We start from the raw sequence: 12,455 nt of genomic DNA on the forward strand, positions 1-12,455 counted from the left end.
ACTGGGTTGCAGGTGTATCCCAAAACCCTGGACTTTTAATTTTAATGATGTAGCCTATAAACTTTTCATATCAAAACTTTGCATTTTGTTCAAGTAAAAACTAGACTTTCATCTGACTAGTACTGTAGGAGTATTTTGCGGCAAGTATTAGAATATATTATAAGGTATGATACAGTAAAATCCTACAGCTACACAATAATATGCTCCTTCTGTTTTATTGTGTCTGCTTTCCTGAAAATCAAGTTAAGGATGAGTAAATTGGGGCCAGGCGGTGGTGGTGCACGCTTTTAATCCCAGCACTTGGAAGGCAGAGGCAGGTGGATCTCTGTGAGTTCGAGACCAGCCTGGTCTACAAGAGCTCGTTCCAGGACAGGCTCCAAAGCCACAGAGAAACCCTGTCTCGAAAAACCAAAAAAAAAAAAAAAAAAAAAAAAAAAAAAAGAGTAAATTGTTGTTAGCTATTATTTTCCCCTTATAATTTGTGCTTGTGCTTAGTGAATAATTTTCTATTCTGCAATTAAAGGGACAACTTTAGTATCTGACTTTTTATCACCTAAAACTTCCTTCACTCTATCCCATTTTTTACAGGATAGCTTTCTCCCGTTAAGATTATTGTGAAGGATTTACATTCCAAATGCTTATTTTTGTTTGTTTTGAGAAAGGGTTTTACAGTGTAGCTCAGACTGCCTTTGGAAATTCACTCATTAGTCTAGACTATCTGAACTGGATTTTCGTGCCTTAGCCATCCAAGTGCTGGGAGTGTAGGCATATACTGTCAGATAGGGTTACATGTCGTTTATTAAAGCATGAGATACTGTTGTGATTGATGATACATCAATATCTAAGTATAATTTATCCGAATTTGATAGTTGTTACTCCTCAGAATTAAGATTAAACATTTTTAAACTGTAAAAAATTTTTCTTTTGCAGTTGAATAGTTAGTAGGAATTTTATTTAGAAAATTAATTTTTTAATACTTATCCCTCAAAATAAAAGTTCTGAAGTTTTTTAGCACTTTAGTGATTTTTAAATAAACTAATATATATGGGAATAAGTACCTTCATTTGTGATATTTTTATTTGTGTATGTATGTGTGCAAAATAGGAACATTAGATATACTTTAAAACTTTTGGAAATGATTCAAGCCTGGAGCAATAATGGCTACCTATTTAGTATTACAAAGTAACCAAGTCATTAGATCACTTTTACATCTCATTGCTATATACATGTGTGCTTGTATTCATGAATACTTGGCCATCAGTATCGTAAGGTTCTGCACCAAAGGAACCACCACATGGAAATTAAAAATGTTTTGAAGAAACAAATTACACCTGCTAGTTGATTCTTGCTTTTATTTTCTAAATAATATAGTATAATATCGATTTATATACTATTTGTATTGTGGCTGATATTTTAAGTTACTAGACATGATGTAGTGTGATAAGGTTATATAAAAACTATAATTAGTCTCCCTCATATACCCAGAGACAACTGCATATGCAGAAGTTTAATTAGCATTATATATATTAAGTATAAGCTTTCATTTATTTGTTTGTTTGTGTTTTGGGGGCAGGGTTTCTCTGTGTAAAGCCCTAGCTATCCTGAAACTTGCTTTGTAGACCAGACTGGCCTCAAACTCATAGAGATCCACTTGCCTGTGCCTCCTAAGTGTTGGGATTAAAGGCATTAACCTGCCTGGTTTAATATTTTTGTTTGTTTGCTTGTTTGTTTGTTTGTTTGTTTTTTAGCTTGTCATAGGACCAGTTTTTCATTTACTTAGCTCAGGCTCCAATTTGTTTTCTCTTTAGCTTTTGAATTTCAGCATTTGCACAATTGATTCATAAAATAGGAAATATTTATATCCCTAATGATTTAGCAGCTTTTCTCAAGATGGTATAATGATACAACTGATTATAGGATCCTTGGATTTGCTTCACAGAAACCTAAGTCCTTTGACTGCTGGGCTGGTCTTCCATGTCAGATAAGCGAGAGCACCATGTGAACTGTGTGAGCATATGTTCCATCATACTGCAGCACATTTGTGTTAGTGATAACAGCTAACCAAAGGAAATTTATTTCATTCTGGGCCACCTCATGGTATCTTGAAAATTGTGTTTCCGGTATTTCTGCATATACTCTATGAGACCTGGACCAGGTGATCATCATCTGTCATTTTGAAGGGCAGGGCCTAGTTATTCTAATCATTGATAGAAGTGCTGGGAGTTACAGACATTGCACGTTGTAGTGTGCATACTGTTGTTATTCTTAGGGGTTTCCTTATAACCTTTTGTCATAGTATATGTACTTCAGAGTAAAGTGCTGTGCGTTTTTACTTTTAAATAGCCTGTATAGAATATTAATTGCCTAGTTACAACGAATTATCACACACAAAGTACTGTGTTTTATTTATGTTAAAGAATATCTACTACTACTAAATTTAAATTAATTTCGTTCTTATGTTCCTAGGATTCTGATACTTCATGACATGTTATCATGTTATTAGGTAGAGCTATAATGAACACTGGCCTGTTTTGGATTAGTTGATGACCCCCAGAAATGATGCGCTATTATCTGCAACAGAGAAGCTGAACATACTGTTTGAAGTGAACAACCCAAGTTCTCACTGAAGTTTCAAAATGACAGACCCAATGATGGATTTTTTCGATGATACAAATCTTTTTGGTGAGACTTTAGAAGGCTTGTCAGATGATGCGTTTGTCCAGCCGGGACCTGTTTCACTAGTGGATGAACTGAACCTGGGTGCAGAGTTTGAGCCTTTGCATATAGATTCACTAAACCACGTTCAAGGTACTCCAACACATCAGAAGATGACGGATTTTGAACAGTTAAATCAGTTTGACTCAATGAAATTTCATCAAGTTAATCAGTCTTTTGGCAGTCCAGCTGAACATGTATTGTCTCCACACTCTCAATTTAATTGTTCTCCAATCCATCCCCCAAACCAAGCCAATGGCTTGTTTCAAGATGTAGCAGATGGCAGTCCAATGTGGGGTCATCAGACAGCCACTGGCCTTTCTAATCAAAATGGATCTCCTTTTCATCAACAAGGACATTCACACTCTCTACATCAAAATAAAAGCTTTGTGGTGCACCATGATTTTGCCTTATTTCAGCCCAGTGAACATCAAACACAGTGTACTTCACTTCGCTCACAACAAAACAGAAGTAATCTTAACCCAGGGCAGAACTCTCTTGGCCAGTCTAAAAACTTTATAGACGTTAATGCTTCTGGTCCCCACAGAGTTAATGCTAACCTCCCGCCACACATAACTGACGCCTCCTCTTCACAACAGCCTCTTTCAGTGCAGTTTTCTCAAGCAGCGAATCCTCCAGTCCACTTCCTCAAGTGTAACAGTCATCAGGAAGGACCCTTTAACAGACCTTCTCCCGGTATGACTTCCTGTTCCGTCAGTAACTCCCAGCAGTTCCCTGCACAGTACTCCTTCTCCAGTGGTCACGTGTCACCGAGCAGTCTTCTGCAATCCTCTGCAGTTCTTGCACCCAGTCATACAAATCAGGCTTTATCTGATTTTGCTGGAAGCAACTCCTTTTCACCTCATAGGGGAATTAAACAAGATTCTTCCCAGCATATCCTTAACCCCACTCCATCACTGAATTCAAATAATTTTCAAATTTTGCATCCGTCACATCCTCAGGGTAATTATAGCAATTCAAAGTTATCTCCTGTGCACATGAACTTCCCCGATCCTGTTGACTCAGGACCTCACATGGGTCATTACAACGATCACGTGGAAACTAATGGTTTTTCATCTTTAGAGGAGAATTTACTTCATCAAGTGGATTCTCATACAGAACCATTTACAGGACTTGACCCAGAGGACCTCCTTCAAGAGGGTCTCCTCCCTCAATTTGATGAGTCAACATTTGGACAAGAAAATCATGTTTTAGATCATGACCTTGATCGGCAGTTTACTTCACATCTTGTAGCACGGCCTTCCGACATGGCCCAATCCCAGATGCAATATCCAGCTCGGAGCTGGCCTTCCTCATTGTCTAATCATCAGCATTTACACAACAGAAATCATCTATGTTTACAGCGACAGGTATGTAGCTCTCTCTTCTTATTTATTGATTTTTTTGGCAATTTGAGGTGATGAGGGTGAGTAAGGTTCTGTTCAGTTAATTTTAAATGAGACCTATTCAAGATTTCTTAAAATTAGATTTCTATTGAGTGCATATTTGACAGTTTTATCCTGCTATTAAAATCATATTAGAAGCAATTAGTATTTTGGAACTGTAGGTTTTAATATGTGTTGTTGCTTTTGTGTTTACGTTTAACAAAAGGTTATTTTATCAAGATTGAATCTTAGTAGCCATGATCATGAAATAGGAAACAACAGTCTGGAGATGTTTTAGCATGGATATGACAGGGATACTATTGATATTCCTATGCAAGTTCATACAGATTTATCAGCAAATCAAACATCTCTCTGATCACTGAGTAAATCATAGGGGAAGAAACTTAGAAAACAGGCACTATGGAGTCCACTCTGTGAACTCAGCCTTCAGCTGGCTGAGACAGGGTTGGAAGGTTGGGCCAGTTTGGGTACATTAGAAAAGCTGTGAAGAAACACAGCACACATTAAAAACCTAGGAAATCAAAATCGTAAGGCCAAGGTAATGTGGAACGGTGGTTACAATTCATTGTGATGAAAGAATAATAAAATGTAGAACATTTGTTTCTTTTACTAGAAACAATTTTTGAATGTTCATGGTTTCAAAAAATGCTTTTTACATTTATTTATTCTGTATGTGAATGCATGTGGAAGCATGCATGCCGAGGTGTGTGTAGAGGTTGGACTCTGCGTATCTGGATCCTGAGATCAAATTTGTGTCATCAGTCTTGCCAACAAGCACCCTTCTCTGCTGAGCTTCTCACTAGTCCTAATGTTCATGCTTACTGCTGGCATATTTGTGGTAAAATTAATAATGGTCATGGCTTTATTAATTGATAGAATCTTTTGAAAAACATTTTGACACAAGCATAGCAAAAGTAATATATACAAAAATATATTTTTAAAATTTATTACTTTATTTTATGTGTGTGGGTGTTTTGCCTGCATACATGTCTACGTACCATATACATGCACAGTGTCCCCAGAGGCCTGAAGTTGTTGGATTCTCTTGGGCTGGAGTTACAGATGACTGTAGGTTGTCATGTGGGTGCTGGGAATTGAGCCAGAGTCATCCGGAAGAGTAGCCAGTGCTCTTAACTGCTGAGCAATCTCTCTAACCCCCAAGGATATTTTATGTTTATAGTGGGGAACTGGAAACAACCCAGCTTGTTATCACATACAAATTTAATGGATCACTATCAACATTAAAAAGACCTTAAAGGCCAACACTGAGAAAATGTTAATGGTGCCCCAGGTATAAAATATAACTCCAGATTATGATCATAGTAAAATAGTTCAGAGTGCCCATACTGGAACCACACTCTGGAATAGACAGACTCGTAGCTCTTCATACTTCAGATGTGGCTTGAGCTAGTTACACAATTTCTGTATTTCTATGTTTTCTCATTTTTATATAGATTTATTTATAGCCAGGCATGGTCATGCACACTTTTAATCCCAGCACTCGGGAGGCAGAGGCAGATGGATCTCCAAGTTTGAGCCCTGCCTAGTCTATAGAGCAATTTCCAGGACAGGTAGGACTACACAGAGACTACTTGAAAAACAAACAACAAGACAAAACAAGAACAAAAAAAGAGATTTATTTTATTTATGTGAGTGTGTGCCCTCAGAGGCCAGAGGGGGGATTACTTGAGTACTTGGCATTATAGGCATTTATGAGCCATCTGATATGGGTGCTGACATCTGGACATGGGTCCTTTGGTAAAGCAGCAAGTGCTCTTAACCCATGAGCTTTCTCTCCAGCCTGTTTCCTGATCTTAAAAATATAAGACAGTGAGTTGGGGTATAGTTGTGCATGCCCTTAATCCCAGCATTTAGGAGACAGAGGCAGCTGGATCTCTGTGACTTTGAGACTAGCATGGTCCACATAGAGAGTTCCAGGACAGCCAGGTCTACATAGACCCTGTCTTTAAAAAAAAAAAAAAAGGTGTGTGTATGTATAAAATATAAAATAGCAATATCTGTATAATAGGTGTTGGAAAAGATTAACAAAAATTTTAAAAATACTTAGAATTATTAGATTATAGTTAGGTACTTAATGAATGCCTTTCTATCTATACCTTTTTTATACTAGTATTCTAATATACAAATAAAAATATACCAGAAGGCCGGGCGATGGTGGCGCACGCCTTTAATCCCAGCACTCGGGAGGCAGAGGCAGGCGGATCTCTGTGAGTTCGAGACCAGCCTGGTCTACAGAGCTAGTTCCAGGACAGGCTCCAAAGCCACAGAGAAACCCTGTCTCGAAAAAACAAAACAAAACAAAAAAAAATACCAGAAGGAAATAGGTTGTTTAAGGGTAATACATTTGTACTGTTTTTCACCTGTATTCTGTAAATTTTGTCATGTGAGAGTATTACTTTTCTGACAAAAATATATTAAATATAGTAATTTATAAAATCTGACTAAACTACTTATGAAATGTTTCAATTTTTTTTTTTATTTGAGACAAGACCTCACTCTGTATAACTCTGGCTAACCTGAACTCACTATGTAAATCATGCTGGCCTTGAGCTCATATATCTGCCTGCTTCTGCCAAGTGAAATGTTCCAATATTTTTACCTATGAGAATGAGTATACAGTGAAATATTATGGATTTTTTTGTCCTCTTTTTTTTTCTTTTGAGATCTCATGTTTCACAGGCTGGCCTCAACTCAGACTCCCTATTGGATGATCTTGAACTTCTGATTTTCCCACCTCTATCTCTTGAGTACTAGAATTGTAGAACTATAGTCTTCGTTATTATACTGACTAATATACCTGATTAGTGCTTAGAGGATCAATGCAGGGCATTGTGCATGATAGTCAAGCACTTTACCACTGTGCTATCCCCTCAGTCCTCTTTTTAGTCTTCATTTGAAGACAGACTTTTGTTTGTTTGTTTTCAGGGTTTCCTGTGTTATCTCGGGTGGCCTGTAACCCGGAAGTCAGAGATCTGACTGCCTCTGCCTCTCAAGTGCTAAGATTAGAGCTAGCCACTACACCTGGCTCAAGGCAGATTCTTACTAAATTAATTAGGTTGGCTTTGAGCCAACAGGTAGGCTGTAAATCCTTCTGCCTCAGCCTCCCAGTTATCTGGGATTATAAGCCTTTTTCACCAAGCCCCGCTTTTTTATTTAAAAAAATTCAACATACTGTTTTTAAAATTTTTTATTAGTATATATTAATTATACATAATAAGAAACTTAAGGTCCGGTGGTGGTGGCGCACGCCTTTAATCCCAGCACTTGGGAGGCAGAGGCAGGCGGATTTCTGTGTGTTCGAGATCAGCCTGGTCTCCAAGAGCTAGTTCCAGGACAGGGTCTAAAACCACAGAGAAACCCTGTCTCGAAAAAAAAAAAAAATAAGAAGAAACTTCATTATGATCTTTTCATGTATATAATTATATATTGCCTATTACATATATTCATTTTCATGCTTATAATGTATTTTGATCATATTAACAGATACTGTATTAACTTTTCTTGTCTCCCACTATTCTTGTTCCTCTTTTCAACCAGTCTCCCTTTGGCTTTCCTTTGTTGTGTGACCTAGTGATGTTCATTAGCATTACTTACAGGAGCAGGGGTGAGAGACTATTTACAGAGACTTGGACACCTTAGCAGTATCTTTAACAATGGTGAAAATGTCTCTCCCTCCCCTAGCAACTACCTATAGGGTCAGGATTTGTGAGTATCTCCTCTCCTGCTTCCATGAGTGGATGTTGGTTTTGGATCCAATCATATGCAGGTTTTGAAGAGGTAATCACAGCTGCATTAGACATATTGTGCCCTGTAGACAACATTCAACACTCTGACAGTCTTTATGCTTCCTCTTGTGAATTGTTGTCTGAGCCTTGGAAGGGGCAGTACAGGTGTCCCATTTAGGGCAGAACACTCAGCATTCACTTATTCACAGTACTTTGACCAGTAGTTAGTTGCTAGCTACCAAGAAAATACTGCTTCTTTGACTTAAAGCTGATAGCAGCTGTAATCTAGTAGCACAAACACAATTATTTTTTAGAAGGTAATTTGGTAGGCACATCATATCCACTTAGCAAAACAACTTTCCCATTGGGCCTGCGGCCTTCCCAACCATAGACTCTTGACAGTGTTTATGGTACCAGATGTGGGACATCTCAAGTCCAGTGAGACAGAACAGACTCGTTACTGTTGCACCAGTGGCACATCTTGCTTGGCTGATAATAGTACAGCACACAGCTGAATGAGAACTTGATGACACTTCTCTCCCAGCAGTCTACATAGCACTTTCCGCATTGATGAGGGAGACTTTGCAGGGAAGAAGCTTCCAGATCAAGTCTGGCTTGATGTTTCTATGTTCTGTAACCAGAGCATCAACACACAACTTTTGAAATGTCTAAGATGGACGCACCAAAACTATATTTAGGTACACTTAAAAGGTACAAACTTGTCTTTCATTTTACTTGTTGAGTGTTAGGATTTTGCTCCCTCTGCTGGAGGGAGGGTCAAGCATGTTAGTCAGAAGGACCCTGGAGAAACTCTCCAATGATAGAATTTAGGTTCATCTATTCAGTTTGTATGTAGTCTTTTTCCAGGTTTGACTAATTGTTTTGCCCAATGTATAATTAAATTATGAACGATTGAATTTATTTATTTATTACTTGGTTTTGTTTTCTAAGAGCTAACATGTTATTTTTGTTTTATTTTTTAGTTTTTCAATTCATGTTTTTCTAAAGATATTTCCAGCTTTGAAGGTAGTAAGGACTCTCTTTTATAGATTTGCAAGGACATACAGATGAGTGATGTAGCCTCCATTGCTAGCATATAAGCATACAGACATGTAAGCATACAGAGAAATTCTTGTTTGTTGTTGTTTTGGCTTGGTTTAGTTTGGTTTGTTTTTTTGAAACAAGTTTTCTCTGTGTAGCAGTCTCGGCTGTTCTGGAACTCTGTAGATCAAGCTGGCCTCCAACTCAGTTAGATCCACCTGCCTTTGACTTCCAAGTGCTGTGATTAAAGACATTCACTAGTACCACAAGAGAAGAGAAATTCTTTTAAAACTCTGTTTGTAAATCATCTTACGGCCTAAAGAGATGGCTTAAGAGCACATATTGTTCTTGCAGAGGACCCAAGTTTTATTCCCAGCACCCACATCAGCTAGCTCACAGCTGCCTGTCACTCCAGCTCCAAGGGATTTAACACCTTTCTGTTCTCCACACTCATATGCAGATATATATACACATACACACAAATACATAATAATAAAAAACATTTTTTTTGTATTTTGTTTTTTTGAGACAGAGTTTCTTTGTGTAGCTCTAGCTGTCCTGAAACTCTTTAGACCAGGCTGTTCTGGAACTCACAGAGATCCACCTGCCTCTGCCTCCTAAGTGCTGGGATCCACCCCCTCCCAGCTAACGAAAAACATTTTTAAAAACACCATCTTGTTCTATACTGATAAACAAATGAAATTTAAAAGCTACTAGCCTTTTTTCCCCCTCTATGAAAGCAATGTTTAAAAATTTACAAAGGACAGTCAATTTGGAATCAAATTGATAGGCAATCAATTTGTTTTTATTTTTCAAAATTTATGTGTATGGGTGTTGTACCTATATATATGTCTTTGTACTGTTTGCGTACCTAGTGCCCAAAAAACCAGAATTGGGCCTCAAATCCCTTGGAATGGGAATTATAGGTGGTTGTCAGCTGCTATGTGGGTTCTAGGAATCTAACCTGAGTCCTCTGGAAGTGCTGAGCCATCTCAACATCTCCAGTGTTCTATTTTGTTTGTTTAGTTTTGTTTTGTTTTTTGTTATTATTGTTGCTTTGTTTTTTTTCGAGACAGGGTTTCTCTGTGCAATCCTGGCGGTCCTGGAACTCACTCTGTAGACCAGGCTGGCCTTGAGTTTATTGATCCACCTTCATCTGCTTCCTAAGCACTGGGATGAAATATGTACTACCATAACTGCCCTGCTTAAATAAGATTTCTTTAGCTCTGTCTCTCTTTTTTTTTTTTTTTTTTTCTGAGACAGGGTTTCTCTTGCTTTGGGGCCTGTCCTAGAACTAGCTCTTGTAGACCAGGCTGGCCTCGAACTCACAGAGATCCTCCTGCCTCTGCCTCCTGATTGCTGGGATTAAAGGTACACGCCACCACTGCCTGGCTAGCTCTATTTCTTGCAATAATTTTGTTTTGTACTGAATTACCAAGCAGTTACAGAAGTTGGGAGACTTATAAAATACGAGTGGTGTAATTTTTTTTCAGTTTATCATAACTAATTTTGAGGTAGTCCTGGTGAGATGGTGTAGCAGGTAAGAGCACTTACTACACATCCACCTGAGTTTGAAACAGGCTTCCCAAGGTTGTTCTGAATGTGTGCTCTATGGTGCACAGTCGTGCCCACATACCAATCAACAGAATAAATTCTGAAATAAATCTTGTATCCTAGACAAGATATTCTTTGATCTGGTTTCTGAAAATTCAGTGGTGGCACTTCATTCAAATTTATGAAACTTTGATGAGAACATTGAGTTTTTATTTACTTATTTTTTCAGGAGGGTGTTCTCTGTTTGGCCCTGCTTGTCCTGTCCATATGCAATGTTAGGAACAGTGAAGATGGCTACATTTGACTCTAGGATTTTATTTACTTTTTTGTTGTTGTTGTAACAAGGTTTCACTATGTACCTTGGCTGGCCTGAAACTGTATGTGGCTGGTCTCACATTTATAGTGAGACCCTCCTCTGCCTCATGAGTGCTGGGATTAAAGGCTTTTGTGCCACCATGCTCATTTGCCAATTGAAATGGAGAAAAAGCTCAAGGGAAGAGGTCCGGGTATAGGTTAGTGGAGAAAAGAGGCAGGAGAACCAAAGCAAATGTTTCCAAGTGATTATTATACAACATTGTAAGCAGAGAAAATACTGATTTACCATCATCTTTTGTTTTTGGAGAGAAGAATTTGAGAGAATAACACTCTAAAGCTTTAAAAAAAACTCTTATATGATAAATATTTTGTGCTATTTTATGTCTTTAGTTTTTGTCTTTACAAAGTGAAAATATGTAAGCTCACTGTTTTTAAAATTCAGTGTACAAGTTGTATAGCAGAGTGGCTTAAATGCTACTCAAAGCAAGAAGTACTGTTTTAGATGTCTGTTAACTTTTGTATTTTGATAATTTCTTAACTTTGCTTAATTCCTTGAGACCCCCCCTTTTAAGCTACAGAGACACTTATTGCTTAAACTTTAAAAAGTTATTAACAGGTTGGATAGCTGATGCAAGGCACATTTTTAAGACAATATTTACCTTTTTTTTTAAAAGGTTTTTTGAGACAGTGTGATAGCCCTATAGTCCTGACTGTCCTGCACCTGCTTTGTAGACCAGGCTGACCTTGAACTCAGAGGTCTGCCTACTTCTGTCTCCCCCAAGTGCTGGGATTAAAGGTGTGTGGTCACCGTGCCCAACTTCCTGATAAATTTAATACAAGGTTGTTATAAGCAGTTGGATTATATTGAAGACAGATACTTAAAAATTATTGCCACCAGTGTTACGGTGTAGATAATGGGGTATGACTGTGATTCCTCACACTCCGGAGATTAAACCCAGAAGATTAGGAGTTCTGGGTAAATTTGGTCTATTTAGTGACACCTTGTCTCAAAAAGGAAGAAAGAGAAGGGAAGGAGGAGGAAAAGGATGAAATAAGTACTTAAGAGGTTGATAGGAAAGATAACCGCTACTGACACTTGGTTATATAAGTATTCAGTGAGATCTGTTTTAGGAACAGTTTTGCAATTTTAAGAAACAAAGTTAGAAGACAAGCCTCCCTGTTGACACTTTGTTACATGTTATCCAGTGAGACAGTGCTCAGGTGTAGCTCTTACTGGCCTGGAACTCACTATACAGACATGGATGACCTCTCCCTTCCTCTCCCTGCCTCAGTGTCTGCCTCCCAAGTAGGCAGGCACCAGGAAATCTTGCTAAGAAAATGTAATAGCTAACAGAGCAGCACTTGGCAAAAAGTGCTGTCTATAAGTTAGTTGATATACATTAACATTAACACATTGTGCCAGCCATCACGATGAACATTTTATTTGAATTTGATCATTTGTTCTAATTATCGTGGGAGGAAACTGAGGTATGGAGACGGCAACAAACATTAAGTCTCTGCATTAACTACTATCAAGTGTAGTGAGTGGCATTACTGAGCCAGGCATGGTGGCTTACACCTTTAATTCCAGCACTTGGTAAGCAGAGACAAGAGGAACTGAACTCTGTTATGAGTTTCCAAAGAGTTCTAGGAAAGCCAGGGCTACATGGACCCTGTC

The 12,455-nt window shown here is 38.1% G+C and overlaps 1 protein-coding gene across 7 annotated transcripts in view; it reads left to right on the forward strand.

Moving 5' to 3' along the window:
* Chd9 (chromodomain helicase DNA binding protein 9) overlaps positions 1-12,455 on the forward strand; it is a 219,135-nt gene that overhangs the window by 96,639 nt on the left and 110,041 nt on the right. For all 7 annotated transcript variants that reach the window (XM_050143929.1, XM_050143928.1, XM_050143923.1 and 4 more), the window contains one exon: positions 2,467-4,085. In XM_050143929.1, the coding sequence (XP_049999886.1) occupies positions 2,637-4,085 (1,449 nt within the window). In that variant the 5' untranslated portion in view covers positions 2,467-2,636. The remainder of the gene's footprint in view (positions 1-2,466; positions 4,086-12,455) is intronic.

The sequence above is a fragment of the Alexandromys fortis genome, unplaced genomic scaffold (genome assembly GCF_014885135.2).
Source record: "Alexandromys fortis isolate MF-2015 unplaced genomic scaffold, M_Fortis_MF-2015_v1.1 scaffold_1, whole genome shotgun sequence".
Classification (NCBI taxonomy): Eukaryota; Metazoa; Chordata; class Mammalia; order Rodentia; family Cricetidae; genus Alexandromys; species Alexandromys fortis.